Below are 18,170 nucleotides of genomic sequence, written 5' to 3'. Positions count from 1 at the left end.
TATGTCAAACCAGAAGGTAAAAACCCCTAAATCCTTGCAGTAAAACAAGTGACGTCATATCCGGCTGTTCCTGTTTCATGCTAGCTGTCACGCTTGCACGCAAATTGTGAAAGTTCAAGAGACAGCAAGTGTGAAGAAAGCTCATTTGTCTGCTTTGGCGGTGATTGGTGGCCTAAAATGCTTTCCTTGTCGACGGCCGTTCAACCACAGGTAAGGAAACGAGCAGCTTTTTCCAAGTTGAGTCTGTTAGCCAGCTAACCTTCACCGTAGCTTTCCGTTTTTGTGCTGCGTAGTTGAGTTCTCATTCAAAGCGCTTCATTCACATGATGAGAATATTGCTGCGATTGTGCGGTTTCGTGAGATGAGCTGATTGCCTAAAGTACGCACCGTAGTTGAGTTCTCATTCAAAGCGCTTCATTCACATGATGAGAATATTGCTGCGATTGTGCGGTTTCGTGAGATGAGCTGATTGCCTAAAGTACGCACGCGAGCACATTTGCCTTTCTGGCGCACGCACTCGAACGCTCTGTCCTCACTAATAAAGCGACGACTTTGTCTTGCTAGTTATGTTTGTTTTCCCACAAACGTATGACGTTTCTGCACACTAGTAGAACGACATGTTGGTTTTCCACAACTATGTGACATTTCTGCACACTAGTAGAACGACAACATGTAGTCGTGAGGCAAATCAACTAGTGCAAGTGTTTTGATGCTATTACAAGGGTCCAGGAAGCTACTAGTGTGTGACACATGACTGCTCGTCGAGCCTAGTATTGGTACTAGTGTGACACAGTGGTGGTAAGATTTTATTTCATACAATTAGGGCATAGTAGTGGTTTAAAATAAAATAAAACGTTTCTACTATGACATTCGTTCGACTAATGTGCCCTAATCGTTCTTCTAGTGCGTGGAATTGTCTTACCAGTGTGGCCCATGAGTGTACTAGTATATAGACGTTAAAATATCAAGGGTTTCAAATGTTCTTTCCATGTTAGTCCTAAAACCATATTTTGTTAGGGTTTGTGTGTCTGCCAGACAGAAGCGCAATTTATTTTATTGATTTATCATTTATTTCCTCTTCGAACACATTCCCTGCTACTGTGTATACCGATCGTATCAAACCGGGAGGCTGAATGAGGAACCACTCGTGTGGAGTTGTTAGCGTTTCTTTTAATGGTCAAACATTCAACTTTCTCGTTTTCTTTGACTGGCAGGTGACTATTCCCCTGAGTCAGCTCGTCAACGTCGTCCACTCGCTGAAGACCTCCGTTGGAAGCGGCGGTGCCGTCGGCAGGCCGAGAGCACCCCACGAGCACGCCTCTCAGTCGGAACCGCGTTACCCAGAGGTAAAAAAACCGTACGCTTTTGGTCGGACGCTGACGTGTTGGTCAGCATGACATTTTTTGATGCAAGTGATGCGCGCAGCCCCTGTGGAACCTCCGGGACCTCGGCCTGTCAGACCTTGGAACGCGGCAGCTCAATGACTTGGCGCTTCGGGTGTTACCACGTTTGAATTTACAGGACGCGCCGCCCGCTGTCGTCGCGAGTCGGACAATGTGGCGAACGTCCCACCTTTCCACGTGCTCCTTTTTTGGAAACAAGCATGGTGAGTTTTCAATTGACCGATCACTGTTCACATTGTTGCACTTAAGAAGAACGTATTAGGTAATTATATATATATATATATATATATTTTTTTTTTTTTTTTTCAAATATGCAAATTCTACACTCAAATAAAAAAACGAAATCCTTTGACTTTTCTTTATTTGAACATGTACTTTGTTGCACATGATCAAAATGTGTTAAACTAATGTCTATGATTTATTTTTGAGGAAAAGAAGGGAAAATTGTCAGTTTACCACATTTTCATCATGTGCAACAGAAAATGAAGTCCCTCCCCCCAGTGTACTTTATTGTACTATAATGTGTAAAGAAGAGTCAAACAATTATTTAAAAATCGAAATATGGTAAATGATGTGTATTGCTCCAAATCATAGAATTTGAGGTCTGTCAAACAACAAGCACACACATTTGAACTTCACCTCCATATCCAGAAGTTCTTGTCACAGAAAGGCCGTGTTAAAGTAAAGCCGCCTGTTATGTTACTAATCAGCACTTGTGCTTGTTGCGAGGCTTTCCCCATCTTGGAATGTCAGCCCCAGTTGATTCCAGGCAGAGGCCCTCTCCTCTTCAGTCAGTCTGCACAGAGCTGCAACACTGTTCAGGTGACACATCCTCATCAGTTGCTGCTGAATAACACTGTTTAAAAGAAGGTAGCTATACCTGGTGAATTTTGTTATTTTCCAAGTGTGGATCCAGCACAGAGGCTTTAAAACATTAAGGCGCAAAACCAAAAGACTGCAGTCGGCGGCTGTTGAGCGCCCAGTCGAACCAGAAGGTTTCCCTCCATCTTTCATGAAGGTAAAACGCTACTTAGATCTGTCTTCTTATGAATGATGGACTTTTACCTTTCCGCACTAACATATTCTCAATGACGTTACAATTGACAATGATGCAAACATTTTGCGCACGTTCGAAGCAAGTCAAATTAATTAACTCAGTGTTCCCAGTACTAATAGCAACCCTCTTCTATATTATCTTCTCATTTACGTTTCATTCCTGCATGTGAAGTCAACTTGCAGTATATGTAAGATCCAATAAATGTGTATAGTATTATTTATTTGTAAATGTTTAATTTTAATAGGGCTTCCTGACACGCGACAAGGGCATCGATATGGAAAGTCTTGACAGTCTGACGAAGATGGTGAACCTCCCCGATGGACAGCAGGATGCTTTTAAGAGGGGCTTCGCGGAAGGCTTTCTGAAAGCCCAAACCCTGACTCAACGCACACAAGGCAAGCTGCAACTGATGAATCACATGAAATTCTTTTCTAGGCAGCATAGTCATTTTCATAGTCCGTTATCGAATTATCTTGTTTGTGTGAAGCTGCGTTTCTGTGTAGGCACGCGCGCACACACGATGTTTCGTTTCCTGGGATACTGTGTGACGGGCACAGCAGAATAATGGTCTGCGCCAATGTCACAGAAACCGTGTGGAAAGTTGATCTCTTTGTGCGTCCAACTGTTTAGACTCCCTGAGAAGGAATCGACTCATCTTGTTGGCCGTGCTTCTTGTTGGGCTCTATGGCATCTCCAAGATCCCCTTCATATCAGGTAAAGAGTCTCTCATTTTCAAACTCGTGCAACATATTAACCCTAAGAATATCCAATAAGTCAACTGAAATCAAATGACTACATGTCGTGCAGTGTGTTTTTCAAACTTACCATTTTTCACAGTGCGGTTCCGAACCACAACAGGCCTGGACTCCTCAGTGGATCCTGTCCAGATGAAAAATGTGACATTCGAGCATGTCAAGGGTGTCGAGGAAGCAAAAAATGAGCTGCAGGAAGTGGTAGAGTTTCTGAAGAACCCTCAGAAGTTCACGAACCTGGGTGGAAAACTGCCAAAAGGTCAGACGAAATCCATTGTCCGTTATAATGGCTTCAAAAGTCACTGAATTGGGTGCTTGTGGATCATATCTATATTTCCCTTCTTTTCCTTCTTCATCTTTCCACGTAATTCTCTCTAGGCGTCCTTCTGGTTGGTCCACCAGGGACTGGAAAGACTTTACTGGCCAGAGCGGTGGCGGGGGAAGCAGATGTTCCTTTCTATTATGCCTCAGGGTCTGAGTTTGATGAGATGTTTGTTGGAGTCGGAGCCAGCCGCATCAGGAATCTTTTCAGTATGTCTTCGTACTGTAGATGTTAAATTTCTTACGTCGTCATTCACACTCTACGGTTGACTCTTCCTATTGCGCTTGTCCAGGAGAGGCGAAAGGGAATGCTCCATGCGTCATCTTTATTGATGAACTGGACAGTGTGGGTGGGAAAAGGATTGAGTCTCCCATGCATCCTTACTCTCGGCAAACCATCAACCAACTGCTTGCTGAGATGGATGGGTAATCGCTTGAATAGTCAAGTATTCATTTGAATGGCTGTCGTTTTCAAGAGGCAGTCTAAAACTGTGAAGCTTATATTCTGCTTCTTGCTAACTTGAATTCTTGGCTTCAGCAACTTGCGTCATAAAACTGGAATGATACGCATTGCTGTAGATGGTTGTCAGATTTGTTTGAAGGAAGAAGTAGCCAAAGATAAACATCTCGCATGAATTTACCATAGTGACCTAGTCGTGTAAAAAAAAAAAAAAAAAAAAAAAAAAATTCTATTTTCTTCTTATGTTGTAGGTTCAAACCCAATGAAGGAGTCATAATTATCGGCGCCACCAACTTCCCCGAAGCGTTAGATAAGTATGTTTGCAATCGATACAAAAACCTGTCAGCTGTCGAGGTCGAGCATAAAGGAACCATTTATAACCTGCCAAATGTCTTCTTTTAGTGCTCTGATCCGCCCGGGACGATTTGACATGCAGGTCACTGTCCCCAAACCAGATGTGAAAGGACGAACGGAGATTCTCAATTGGTATCTCAGAAAGATTAAAGTGGATGCAGGTGTGAAATGGAAATCAGCAAGTCTTTGTATTACTTTACGCAGGCGCTGTCAGGGATCGAGCATCCTTGGAACCTTTGTGTAGCTTAACCAATGGAATTCTCTTGCAGCCATAGAGGCCAAGATTATCGCACGCGGCACTGTGGGTTTTTCTGGCGCTGACTTGGAAAATCTGGTGAACCAGGCTGCCCTGAAGGCAGCAGTAGATGGTAAAGACATGGTCACCATGAAGGAGCTGGAGTTTGCCAAGGACAAAATCCTCATGGGTGAGTCCACTTATCGGGGCTCTACGACAAAGTAGAAGACAATGTGCCACATTTGTTGCCCGTGACGCCATTGCTTATTTGTCCTTCATTTCTCAACTTTTTATCCTTTAAGGCCCCGAGAGAAGGAGTGCTGAAATCGACAAGAAGAACAAGATCATCACAGCATACCATGAATCGGGCCACGCTATTGTGGCTTATTACACCAAAGACGCCATGCCCATCAACAAAGCCACTATCATGCCAAGGGGCCCCAGTCTGGGACATGTAGGAAAATACGCTTCAACAGTTATGTTCTGCATGAAAATAGCTCCGATTTCCTCGCCATCATCATCATCATCATGCTTGTAGGTGTCAATGCTGCCGGAGAACGATCGCTGGAGTGAGACGCGCTCTCAGTTGCTGGCTCAGATGGATGTCAGCATGGGCGGGCGAGTCGCAGAGGAGATCATATTTGGCCACGAGTTCATCACCACTGGTTAGAATAGCAATCAGAATACTGATAGACCAAGTTGCATCTTCATTGCTTTGTTTTCTTGTCAAGGAGCATCAAGTGACTTTGATAGTGCCACCAAGATTGCGAAGATGATGGTGACAAGATTTGGAATGTGTGAGAAGGTGAGCTGATTTGAAAGAAACACCCAAAAGTGAAGGCTGTGCTATTGCCCGATTGTACATTTGTGACGCGTGTTCATGCATTTTCATTTGTCCTCCTCATCTGAATCACAGTTGGGTGTGATGACCTACAAGAACATGACAGAACAAAGTCCAGAGACTCAAGCAGCTGTGGAGCATGAAATCAGAGTTTTACTGAGGGTGCGTACTTTCTGTTTTAAGAAACCTGATTCAAATCTGACCAGAATGTCCGACTACCTTTTCTAAATTGCCGTCGTCTTCTTTTGACCAGGATTCTTACGAGCGAGCCAAAGTCCTCTTGAGGACTCATGCCAAAGAGCACAAGAACCTCGCTGATGCGCTGCTCTTGTATGAGACGCTGGATGCCAAAGAGATCCAGCTGGTCTTGGAGGGAAAGACCCTGGAGACCAGATGAAAGCCACCAGGGAAACACAAAGACGTGGGCCTGGTTTTGTTTTTTACTAAGGGACTCCTCGGGGCTTGTGGAAACGAGATGTGAATCTACGCGTTAGAAAATCTTAGTGTGGTGTGATGTCCCATCTTGATTTCTGTTACTGTTACGTAATGTTATAATATCCCCACGTGAGCGCTTAAATGCTCATTTACTTCAAGGCTTTAAGTGTGCTCCATTTTAAACTCGTGCATTCAAATAGTGTCTGCTGCATGTACTTAGAGCTCCTCCTGGATACACTGAGTCATCGTGCTGGCACAATAGTAAATAACGACATTTTCATGCTCAGGGCACTCAGTTGGTACATGAATGTAAATAAGTACGCACAACAATCATGAAATGCTGCTGAGCATGTGATTATCTTGTACATTATTGTTTAAGAATGAAGTTATTTAAGTTCAGCTGCATGTGCATTTAACATTAGCAGCGGGAGCCAATCCAGTTCTTGATTGGTACTGTACTTATTTCCTTGTTTTACCTTCGATGGCTTCATGTATGATTGGCTTAACATCAACTCAACAACTGTTTCTACTTTGTTTTTTCAATGAGGTGGCCTTTGGGGGAATGTACGGTGTGTATGGTTTGTCTTTTATGAAATCACATTTCATCACGGCACTTTTAAAATGCACACAAAGAACAGGTTCTGTGTCCAGATGGGACTTAAAAGTGCTGCTGAGTGGTAAGAAAAGCAACTGTGTATGTTTTTGTAGTGCGCTACACATCTTGAAAGTAGTCAGTAGTTACTGGTGGCCTACTTGGAAAATTGCATTGTCAACCAAACTATCATGTAACCAAGAACTTAATTGTGCTGCGTGGCGAAAGCAAGGCTTTGCTTGTTTTTGTTGTTTCAGTGAGTAGCAACCAATATTAGCACAATCTTTTGCTGCCCACTTTTAGCTTTTTACAAACGTGATTCATTTTGTGGGGTGCTGGTTAATCTGTCAATTTTTACTGGGATTGGCTGGCGACCAGTTGAGGGTGAACCGCGTGAGGAGAAGGGCTATGGAAATCGGATGGATGGAAATGTCAATTTTCGTTTTATTTGTCATTTTTCCCTTTAGTGTGGATGGTGCATTTGCTTCTGGGCTTTTGCCCATGATGAGCTGTATACAAGAGTGGGATCTAATAAGAGAATTGTAAATAGATGTATGAAAAATAAAACATCCGTGTGCACACTGATTTTGATTGATGGAATTGACGTGGCTACAAGAAATGCCACACAAAAGCCCAGAAAGAAGAACATGTGTTCTTTATGTATTGACTGTTTTTGCAGACATGAAAATGCAAAATACTGAAAATGTATTTAACTTTCATATACACCGACTCCAGAAAATTGTTTGAAAAACAGGAATGAACATCAACCCAAATGTAATCACCAGGAACACAATCTTGAAGAAAGTTCAAAACACAACTTGCAGACAAGGAGGTCACCGCCCCCCCTAAAACAGTCGACAAAGCTCCTTGCATGATTGCATAGCCTAAATGGGCAAAAGCGTGCGTGGCTTTCTCTTGGGGCTGGAGACGAATGCGTAAGAAATATGTGCCGAGAAATTCACGGAGTAACCGACGCACGTGACCAGGTTGATCATAGAAATGGAGTCCAGATTGACAGCCCACAGAGACATGAGGCCGGAAACACCGACGCTGACCGAGCAGACGGCGAACGCCACCCATACGGAACACAAGGCACTTGGGATCAGGAGGAATGAGACCAGCGGCGTGACACACACAGCTACCAGGGTGCTTTGAATGGTGCTGTCGAAACTAACGGCGTATCGGTCATAATTGGTCCAAGTAAATGAAAGCCGGGTGGTACGCCAGAAGCCCAACTGGGCACTCTTCTGCTCTTTGCCCGAGTCCGGCCATCATGTCCTTCGCTGAGGTTTTGTTCAGCGTCTGAGTGAAAAATCGCGATGCCCCGAATCGTCCAGTTGATATCGAGACCGAATTCATTACTTCACTTGTACGAAACGGTATAGGCTGGATTGGAAAGCCTCTTGAGATCCTATGCTGAGATTGTTGGGGGGAAAAAAAAAAAGTGTTAAATGAATACTTCTTTGAAATGTCAGTCAAATGTGGGCATGATAATGTTTGTCAAGATAAAACTCGAATGCAGCTTCCTGTTCTTTGGCTGTCATTAGGGTCGGTGGGTGTTCCCAATGATGTTTTGCTGGCTAGACGATTCATTTGCGAGCAAGTTGATGAAACCTTCCAACCACAGGTTGAGTTTGCTTTTGTCGTCCTCTTGTAAATAACAACGGAGCTGAATGGCTTTTGCACTTTCAACAAGTGAACTCTGCACCTTCAAATGTCCACCCCCCCTAAACTGAGGTGCAAGGGATCATCCCTCAAATGAGTGTGATGCCAAGGATAATGCAGGTTGACATTGTCTCTGTTGATAGCGTTGTATGCGATGATTTCCAGAAGGTCGTTAGAGTAGCGGGATCCCATCACAAAAGCCCATTGCCCTAATTCTGAAGTCCAAGATGTCCGGAAGCGTTTCCACTGTCAGAATATTCCTGTCACACATGGCGATAACTGATGCATAGTGGCCATTTGTGCTGAGTCTTAAAGGTGAAAACGTCTCTCGGATGTATTTCCTGTCCACCTTGGCTTGGCTGTCGAGAGGAGTGAACTGCTCTTCAATATTGTTGGACAGGCTCTCCTTGAGAAAATGAAACCCACTCCCCGAACCTGCCGAGAAAACAAGTGGGGCGATGAGGAACCGCCGAGGATGTCGTCCAATAAAAGCGCCCATCGTCCCAAAACATGTGCGTAAAGGTCTTTCTATGCAGTCCGTGTGGCATCTGCTGACTTTGGTTCAACAGCTTACAATAAACCTACAAACTACTACTGTTCCTGTTTGAGTTCTAACCTACAGTATTGGGTTGTACAAACTCACTAGCACTTGTATTTATGGTGCACCGGGCGTTTTTGTTTGTTTGCTTGTTTTTAGGTGATAACAGTGTTGTACTACTTTGAAATGAATAATAGTGGGAAAAGGTTGGGGGGCAGTTCAATCAAAGTGGGCGTTGAGGAGCGGCGGTAGGTGCAGTACGGCTCAGTGAGTCTGCTCAATGCTTGCTACTGTCGCCGCTTTGGCCCTCGGGTCTTTGCACTTCACTGCTTCATGTTCGGGCCTCTCGGATCGTGCAAGACATTCGATCGCTGATTCTCCCAGTGTGTGACAATTAACACACTTTGTACATTGTGTTCAATTGCGCCAAAAATATTGGCAGATTTGGAGATTCTCATTTTGTGTGTCTAAGTCAAATCTGTCAATTAGTAACATTAGATTGAATGCATAATCTTGTAATATCTTTTAGAACAGTGGTTATCAACACATTTTCCTGCTGTTGCAAAGTCGTGACCTAATTTTAAAGAATAATATAATAAAAAAAAAAAAATAGCCACTGAAGACAGATGTACAGTATGTTATATTAAAAAAAAAAAACATTTCAAATTAGTTTGACATACCGCCAAAAGCATATTGCTAGCCATGACACCCACAGCTGCACTGTATTGGTTTACTGAGGAAGATTTCCTCTGGCTTACCTAATATGTATCATGTGGAAACTTGGTATGCATCTGTTTATGCATCTCAAAATTTAAATGACACAGGGCAGATAGAGACCAAATGTGTAATTGTCTCTGACTCAACCCTACAAAAGGTGCATTTAGTATCCAAGGCACTGAACCTGGAAATTGCGCTATTGCAAACTGTTGGTATTTCTGAACTATTTCAATTGAAGTTCTCATACTTTACTCGAAATGCTGAACTGGAAGGGGCATCATTATGTTTTGCGCCAATTAATCTCATCTAATTGTGAATTCCAGAAGAATGCTTCTGTGGGGGAATCGGGGACCGTTGCGTGCGATCGACGTTTATCGGTGACGTCAGAGGTAAACGTTGGGCGGAAGTTACGCACGCTGTCTTCAGACTGTCAAAAGATCCACAGCGGAATTGAGAAATTGCCAAACAAAAGACAAGCACACCGTACATGGTTTTTAAAAGCTTAGCAATTCGCCTGACTAACTAGCGTTTTATCGGACTATGGATGACGACGTGCTGACAACTCTGAAACTTTTGATAATAGGCGAAAGTGGAGTGGGGAAGTCCAGGTTTGTTGTGGCCTCAGCTAGCTTGTTAGCTTAGCCTGTTAAGTCTGTTGACATGAGTTTATTAGCGCTGTTTTGCTTAGCGGCTGTTTCGACATACACGTACTGATACTATTATATTATTATTTTGTATTTAACTTGGCCAATAGTGTGGTTGAGGTATAATAATATCCAAACATATATTTTGTCATCTCTTTTTTTTTTTTTTCAAATATAAACTGCGGGTTTATTTTAGCTGATGGTCCTCATGGTTACCCACAGCCAACATGTTGGAACGCCACCTGTTACATAAGACATTTAAAGGGTTTAGTCCGTTGTCTTCATATTACCTGTATTTCCTTTATTGACAGTCTTCTTCTGAGATTTACAGAAGACACATTTGATCCAGAGCAGTCAGCGACAATAGGTAAACGTCACTCACGTTTTCCATGTTTATAAGTTAACATATCGGATTCGTCTAAAGCCCTCTTTTTATGCCTGTTTCACGCCGAACGATTAAGGTGTGGATTTCAAAGTGAAGACACTAGCCATAGATGGAAATAGAGCAAAACTCGCCATATGGGTAAGACGGATTGTTATGTTGTCATCTTTTTATTTAAATGTAACCTCATGAAAAACATGATGCTACGCAACATCTATCCACTGGGTGGCGACATCGGACAGTACTGTACACGTTAATGGAGCACAACTTTCATCACTTAGAGATGGAATATTCGTGATAGGATTTTTTTTTAAACATCAGACCGTATACCTTTAGAATTTCACTACTCCCCCTTTGTATTTTGCAGCGAGAGACTCTTATCTTGCTACAATATTAATAATACTACTGTACAGAGGATGGTGTGTACCTGTCTTTTTCTTATCTTGCCCTCTTCCCCAAGGACACCGCTGGACAAGAACGGTTTCGAACGCTAACACCCAGCTACTATCGCGGTGCCCAGGGAGTCATACTTGGTAAATACTTTTTTTTTTGTTATCCCACTCAAGCAATCCCTATTTTTGTTTATTTGTTTAATAGCATTTTATTGATATTGAATCCTTTTTGCATCGCAGGAATACTGTCACTCTATTATATATCAATTTTAATATTGGAAAGTCCAAATTTAATGTCATGGATTGGATGTCTGTTTCTATTGATTATTTCTTTTGGTTTGACAGTATATGACGTTACAAAGCGCGACACCTTCACAAGGCTGGAAAACTGGCTGAATGAACTGGAAACCTACACAACTCGCAATGATATTGTCAAAATGCTTGTCGGCAACAAGATTGATAGGGTGAGTGTTAAGATTAACTTCCACATTTGGCTTGTGTGTAAGCATGATGTTAGGACATTTCTACTTCGAAATATGGAAGCATATTTGTTCAGGACATTTCACCTTGACGTCACATGGACTTCCGGGTGGCAAAAGCCGGAGCTGTCGCCGATGGTACCACGAGTAAACAAAGCCTTACATCTCATTTGACCAAGATGGAGCAATTGAAAAAAAGAGTAAATGGCTAGAATAAGATTTTAGCCTTCTTCTTTATCACCTTAGTTTGAATTTGTGAAGTGTCAGTCAAAAAGACATCCACTTGATTTATGGTGTAGTAGCTTTTTATTGTCAGCCCTCAGTATACTGTATGAGGAGCATAGAGAGGGCCACAATTATGAATAATCATTATTGAATCTGAGATTGGGCTTCCCGACAGACCCTCCTCTCCAGCACCCCTGAATTGACCTTACCAGGGAGGCTGAGGAGTGTGATCCCCCTGTAGTTGGAACACACCCTCCTGTCCCCCTTCTTAAAAAGGGGGACCACTACCCAAGTCTGCCAATCCAGAGGCACTGTCCCCGATGTCCACGCGATGTTGCAGTGGCGTGTCAACCAGGACAGCCCCACAACATCCAGAGCCTCGAGGAACTCCGGGCGAATCTCATCCACCCCCCGGGGCCTGGCCACCGAGGAGCTTTTTAACCACCTCGGTGACCTCGACCCCAGAGATAGGAGAGCCCGCCTCAGAGAACCCAGACTCCGCTGTGTCGGGGGAATCGAGGAGGTCTTCGAAGTATTCTCCCCACCAATTCACAACGTCCCGAGTCGAGGTCGGCAGCGCCCCGTCCCCACTATACGCAGTGTTGATGCTGCACTGCTTCGCCCACTTGAGACGCCGGATGATGGACCAGAATTTCCCCGAAGCCGTCCGGTAGTCTTTCTCCGTGGCCTCACCGAACTCCTCCCACTCTTCCCAGTTTTTGCTTCTGCGACCACCAAAGCTGCATTCCGCTTGGCCAGCCGGTACCCATCAGCTGCCTCAGGAGTCCCGCAGGCCAAAAAGGCCCGGTAGGACTCCTTCTTCAGCATGACGGCAGTTCGGGGATTGCCGCCACGACAGGCACCGACCACCTTACGGCCACGGCTCCGGTCGGCCGCCTCGGCAATGGAAGTGCGGAACATGGAACGTGGTCCGCTCGGACTCAATGTCCCCACAAAAAAAACCCCTCCCCCTTTCAAGGTATATTTGGTTCAGGTCAGCGGTAGTCAGTCACTTTTCTGCCACCCGGAAGCATCCTGGCGCCTTTTGTTCACAAGCAGATAGTGTTTAAAAAAAATGTAGCTTCAGGCAATTATGTGGATCGCTTGTGTCTGGTTTCTAGGATGACCCTGAAGTGGATCGAAATGAAGGCCTGAAGTTTGCGAGAAAACACTCAATGCTTTTTATCGGTAAGTGTTCGTTTTGGAGTTCAGGAATGGATCTGCAGGCCTGTCTAACCTCGCAGCAGAAATTGTGTACGTTGGAAAAGGCTCGATATATCGCTCGGCAAGTCGTGCTTTTGATTTGTGTTTCTGGCCTGATTTGTGCCGCTTTGACTTTTTGCTTGGATGCAGCCTCTCCAGATCATTTGCATTATGATTAGCATTTCAATGTTTTTTTTCTTCTTCTTTAAATTACATGTCTGCACGCGTGCCCGAATTCCTAATTCTCATATCCAAACTTGGCCTCTGTGGGAAATTGGGTTAACTTTGCTTTGGAGTTTCCATTTTAGTGCGGCAACATTAATGAGTGACTGTGGCCCAGCCAGGCAAGAATATGTTGTTGATTTGATCCGCCGCATGTCTCTTGCTTCCTAAATTGAGTCATCATGTCTCGTTTTTAACCATTCCAAGAGTTCCTTAAATGTCATTTTCATTAAAACCTGCTCATTGAAGGAATAGTTTCCCTGGTTTTGTCATTAAAGGCTTACGTAGATTGTTTTGTTTGGATTTCTCGGTAACCACCTTCCTTTTTGTTCAGAGGCGAGTGCAAAGACCAAAGATGGCGTCCAGTGTGCCTTTGAGGAGCTCGTGGAGAAGATCCTCCAAACTCCAGGGCTTTGGGAGAGCGAAAGCCAGGGCCAGACGCTGCGGCTGGCGAAGCAGGAGCAAGGCGGCGCCGGCAGGGCGTGTGGAGGATACTGCTCCATTCCTTGAAAGTGCACAAAACAAAGAAACAAAAAAGGACTGCAGTCCAGAACCAACAACTAGATAAATCACCTGAGTTGGTAAGATAGAGGGCAGGGGTGGACGCTTTGCACATGACACTCGTTTTTGTTTCACTCAATGGATCTGGTAAACGTAGCCTTTGGGCCCCGAAAGCATAGTTAAAGATGAACGTACGCCAGCGGGTGTGGAACACGCGTGATCTCGCTACACGACGGCGAACGTGGCGGCGAAGCCGATCATTTGAACCGATGTTTCGGTGACGTCGCCCATCCTCGCGTGTGCGTAGCTGCACCTTGTCCGCGGTTGGATAACCTTCATTTCACCTCTGGCCATGAAAAGCTTTCATCTTTTCCACAACACTGTGCATACATACACACCTTTTGCTGTTAACTCAGTTAATGTTCATTTAATGGCCTTATCCATGAGATTTCCCCCTTCTTTTGTATAGTATCGAATCCTCAGACTAGTTAATCATCTTGGTCTTACAAAAAAATGTGTGTGCAACTGTATTGTTAGTTGTGCAAGATGGACCTTACAATACAAGACATGTATTGAAACAATGGCATTTAACTGCTTTATTGCAAATGCTTAGCTTACTATTTTCTTATTTATCATTTAGCCAAGTTCACCATCAATCATTATTGAATTAGATTGGACTTTTTTTTTGTGTGCGATGTGGTCCACATTAGTCTTCGAGGTGATGGGTTCGGACACGATGGAAGATCATTCCCAAGCGCTTTCTGTTCTGCTGTGTAAACATTTGTTGTACTGGCACCATTTTTCATTTATCCCAAAACCTTTCGGGGAATGTCGCCGTCTGAATCGTAGTTTGAAAAGCAAGCGTGTCACAACGAATCCTGCCTTAACAAAGGTTGACATTCGCTGTAGTTGCAGTGTTGTCAAGATTGTACTGTTTCAAACAGAAATAAATGACAGTCTCGGGGTGCAGTCATGCTACACTATTATTTAGTTGTCATGTACTTTCCATTTGCTCTCAAGGCCCACCTAATGACGAGCAGGTGGGCTGCCGTTCCACAGTCAACTCGCTTGAATTGATGAGTACACGTCTGCAAATGTTCTTCGTACAAAATGTAAAAAAAAAAAACGGCTCAAAAGTAGGTTGTGAGTGGAAAGATCCTGCTAATGATGTTTATTTAGTCGAGTAACTGCGGCGGTTGATGTGTGATTTCCAGCTGATGTTTGCCGTCAAGATGTGCTCGCATGCGCTCGAGGAGCACGCAGCGTAGCGAGCGTTTCTTCCTCCTCCCATTGTCATCAGCCGTGGCAGCGTCTTATTGTTGGCCGGCGTCACGTAGTAGCATCGAGCATCAGGTAGTAGACAGAAAAAGGTTGGAGGATAAGGTCCGGACGACTGCTGCAGACCAAACGACTACCAGCCCAAAGTCAAGGAATTTGGGTGTGATGCTTCCTTAGAACAACAGCGTTGCTCTCGAGCAAGGCACGTAAACTCCTCAGCCCCCTCAATGTACCTCTGTTTTGGATGCATGTCTATGTGCACCGATTGTTTACTTTAGTGTATGCTGGATGCGTGCAGAGCACCCGTGTGAAACTCAAGGACCGGGGGCCTGATCCGACTCGCTGTATCATTTCACGTGGCCCGTGGAAGCAAATCATGTGCGTTTACTTCATGTTCTTCTCAACCACAATTTCAAGTTGTCTTCACTTTTTACAACGTTGATATATAAGCAAGCATTGTAGGATACCTGGGACAATATTTAGGCAAAAAAAAAAAGAATCATTTGAAAACAAGGGCATATGAAAACCGAGGTTTCACTTTATGCGCCATCATACCATGAGGCGATTATACATTTATATGGTTCCACATTTGTAACACACTACAATGTGGCCTGCAACAAAAATGGATTTGACACCCCTGATGTAGCGAAATGAAAAGGTGTTATTTTCTAAATCGAAAAAAAGAAACGTTACTGTCGAGGTTCGCTGAGCAACAAAGTAGGGCTCCCATATCTAGAAATAAAACATCCATCCATTTTCTGAGGCGTTTTTTTTTTTTTTTTTTCCCGGCATTAACATTGCAGGTGAGTTGGAACCCATCGCAGCTGACTTTTTGCGACAAGTGAAGTACTGTACACCCCGGAGCAGTAACCAGCCAATCGCGCGCGTATATAAACCAACAAGCATTCACACTCACCTTCGCATCTTTGGCCAATTTCGAGTCTTCAGTTAGACAAACGTGCGTTTTTGCACTGTGGGAGGAAGCCGGCAGGAAACCCACACAAGCACGGTGAGAACGTGTGAAGTCCACTCAAGAGCTCGGGAGCTGAGATTCGAACCCCAAACCTCAGAACTGTGAGCCGTGCTCACCACGTGTGTCGATTCGAAGCCAACGCGCCCATTTGACATTAGCAAAATCTCACAGCACGCCACCAAACAAAAAGTGTCACAAAAATGACGAATACTGAACTAATGACGAGGATGTCTCAATTTACTCACAACTTAACTTGCTGTGGGTGTTTATAGCTAAACCCAAAACTGACTTCTTCTTATGTATAAATGGTAACAGGTGGGTATCCAGATTTATTTGAACTTATGCCATCTACTGAAAAGAGCATTTGGTTGTTCTGCCTCGACACGACACGTATAGATAGATGAGCAAAGATAGGAGATATGTTTATTTGTAACAGATAATCATTTTCGGAGCCATAAAGTGAAAGTGGCTAATTTCCCGCGGCAGCCATGATGATCTCTCACGTGATCTTTAGCCTGCAAATTGCCGCTATCGCAAACCTTAAGTACGCGAGCTCCCAACCAGGTTTGAATACATTTCAGGGGAGTGAAAACGTTGGACATTTGTACAATTAGGAGTTCTCATCACCGTATTTGGTGAGACTTCAGCTCAGTGAGCATCTAAAGGTCCTTGCTTTTTCTTAGACTTCTATTGGGAGCCCACCACAGAGGGGAACTAATGATCGCAAAGGGAGAGGTAACAACAATAGTAGATGGCTAGTCAAAGAGGTCAACTCACCTCCCACTAGCAGCAATCTCCCTTCACGCATTCATTACCGGGTTAGTGTTAAGTGTGCAATTTGTTGTTTTTGAACAGTGTATTATTAATATGGGCAGTAACTTGCAATGTTGAAGTTGGAGACTTTCCATGGAAATTAGCATTCATTTTTGGTAATACACCAGGACTTTATTAAATTCAAGCTTGCTCTTAACAGGGAACTTAAATACAGTTGCAGAAAATACAGCTTTGCATAAACCAAACCAGATCTCATGCAAGTACAGGGTACCTTTCCGTACGAGAGCCCCAATTTAAGAGGTTTTTGAGCTCGTTTGAAGACCATCGAACATGCTTCCGTTACTTCCTTCGAGAAAATGGATTCCAAATTCGTGATGAATTTGGAATAACTTTGTATGGTGTGGGACAGTTTTCCAGGCGATGCGATGGAGCAGTACTATAAGGATAACAACATTGTAAAAGTAATGATTCTTGTAAATCACGACTGATGAAGAGACTTCACAATGACTTTATTAGAAAGTGGCTGACAAATTAATGGCATTGGATGATGATCCAGTCTCAAAGAAGTTGAAATTACTACAACAGAACACAATAGCAATACATGACCAACATTGTATTTAAAAAAAAAAAAAAAAGGTACAAAAACATCGTAGGCTATATATGGGTGTTTATTTGATTTCGGGCACTTTTGATTTTCATTTTTCTCAAAAATAAAATGTCACAAAAACTATATGTGCCTGACCTTAACTGTCATCTTTCTGTGACTCAGAATCTGTTCATATCCATATATATTGATTGAAGATTATTATTATTTTTTTTAAATGTTGTCTTTTTGTCAGATACCCTCGAGAGATGTCATTACCGCCACAATGGCATATTGATTAAAAATTGATTAATCTTGTGATGGTAATGACATTTCAAAGCTTTTAGCTAACTGTGCTATGCTGCTAGCGTTATCTTATTATTATTAGTATTTTTTAGCTAGCTAGTCCTGTACAACATTTTATATGATTATCAAGTTTTTAAGAGGAAAATCTTTAAACATATTAACACTAGGCGGCACGGTGGCCGACCGGTTAGAGCGTCAGCCTCACAGTTCTGAGGACCCGGGTTCAATCCCCGGCCCCGACTGTGCGGAGTTTGCATGTTCTCCCCGTGCCTGCGTGGGTTTTCTCCGGGCACTCCGGTTTCCTCCCACATCCCAAAAACATGCATTAATTGGAGACTCTAAATTGCCCGTAGGCATGACTGTGAGTGCGAATGGTTGTCTGTTTGTATGTGCCCTGCGATTGGCTGGCAACCAGTTCAGGGCGTACCCCGCCTCCTGCCCGATGACAGCTGGGATAGGCTCGAGCGCGCCCGCGACCCTAGTGAGGAGAAGCGGCTCAGAAAATGGATGGATGGATGGATATTAACACTACAAGTCGTTTGGTAACGACATGCAATTAAAATATTATGTGACTTAAGGGTACAAATGAGGAAAAACGTCCAGTTATCAAAATGTCTGACTTCTCTTTGACGCAGCATGCGCTTGAATGACAAGACAAAATCACACAGGGAATTAAAGAATCAGATTTTGAATACACTTTATTGATCTGAAAATGGTCAATGTGGCAACTTTAAGGGACACACATATTTTAGCAAAAATAAAAGACAGAATTTGAAATGTTTTGTATATATGATGAGAAATCATTCATTCTATTATATTTGAAGGAATTTATGGTAAA

The 18,170-nt window shown here is 43.5% G+C and overlaps 2 protein-coding genes and 1 pseudogene across 3 annotated transcripts; 2 read left to right on the top strand and 1 right to left on the bottom strand.

Annotated features, from left to right (window-relative positions):
- Positions 1-64: 64 nt before the first annotated feature.
- LOC133411849 (ATP-dependent zinc metalloprotease YME1L1-like) lies at positions 65-7,035 on the top strand. Of its 2 annotated transcripts, none has more exons than XM_061694586.1 (18): positions 65-210; positions 1,215-1,346; positions 1,522-1,606; positions 2,133-2,225; positions 2,309-2,421; positions 2,705-2,855; positions 3,091-3,174; positions 3,298-3,471; positions 3,591-3,743; positions 3,827-3,959; positions 4,245-4,307; positions 4,396-4,508; positions 4,617-4,772; positions 4,885-5,036; positions 5,121-5,247; positions 5,314-5,387; positions 5,499-5,585; positions 5,677-7,035. In XM_061694586.1, the coding sequence occupies exons 1-18, from the start codon at positions 178-180 to the stop codon at positions 5,818-5,820; spliced, it is 2,067 nt and encodes a 688-aa protein (XP_061550570.1). In that variant the 5' UTR covers positions 65-177; the 3' UTR covers positions 5,821-7,035. The 2 variants fall into 2 exon arrangements, with proteins under 2 accessions (XP_061550570.1, XP_061550568.1); XM_061694584.1 differs by having other exon boundaries at positions 1,426-1,606.
- A 131-nt stretch (positions 7,036-7,166) lies between these two features.
- LOC133411771 (patched domain-containing protein 3-like) lies at positions 7,167-9,425 on the bottom strand (annotated as a pseudogene).
- A 345-nt stretch (positions 9,426-9,770) lies between these two features.
- LOC133412019 (ras-related protein Rab-18-like) lies at positions 9,771-14,387 on the top strand. Its single transcript, XM_061694973.1, has 7 exons — positions 9,771-9,978; positions 10,326-10,381; positions 10,476-10,537; positions 10,857-10,929; positions 11,134-11,252; positions 12,614-12,680; positions 13,252-14,387. Exons 1-7 carry the CDS (start codon positions 9,911-9,913, stop codon positions 13,425-13,427), a joined length of 621 nt encoding a protein of 206 aa, XP_061550957.1. The 5' UTR covers positions 9,771-9,910; the 3' UTR covers positions 13,428-14,387.
- The last annotated feature ends 3,783 nt before the right edge of the window (positions 14,388-18,170 follow it).

The sequence above is a fragment of the Phycodurus eques genome, chromosome 13 (assembly GCF_024500275.1).
Source record: "Phycodurus eques isolate BA_2022a chromosome 13, UOR_Pequ_1.1, whole genome shotgun sequence".
Classification (NCBI taxonomy): Eukaryota; Metazoa; Chordata; class Actinopteri; order Syngnathiformes; family Syngnathidae; genus Phycodurus; species Phycodurus eques.
Note: the sequence above shows the minus strand (reverse complement) of the source record. Positions and strands in the feature narration are given on the sequence as shown.

Excerpts from the sequence above, each read along its gene's own strand:
- LOC133411849 (XM_061694584.1), top strand. The coding sequence starts at position 178 with ATGCTTTCCTTGTCGACGGCCGTTCAACCACAG. Across the intron at positions 2,226-2,308 it reads AGAGCTGCAACACTGTTCAG|TGTGGATCCAGCACAGAGGC; the intron begins GTGACACATCCT and ends TTATTTTCCAAG. Across the intron at positions 5,248-5,313 it reads CCACGAGTTCATCACCACTG|GAGCATCAAGTGACTTTGAT; the intron begins GTTAGAATAGCA and ends TTTCTTGTCAAG.
- LOC133412019 (XM_061694973.1), top strand. The coding sequence starts at position 9,911 with ATGGATGACGACGTGCTGACAACTCTGAAACTTTTGATAATAGGCGAA. Across the intron at positions 10,538-10,856 it reads GAGCAAAACTCGCCATATGG|GACACCGCTGGACAAGAACG; the intron begins GTAAGACGGATT and ends CTCTTCCCCAAG. Across the intron at positions 11,253-12,613 it reads TCGGCAACAAGATTGATAGG|GATGACCCTGAAGTGGATCG; the intron begins GTGAGTGTTAAG and ends TCTGGTTTCTAG.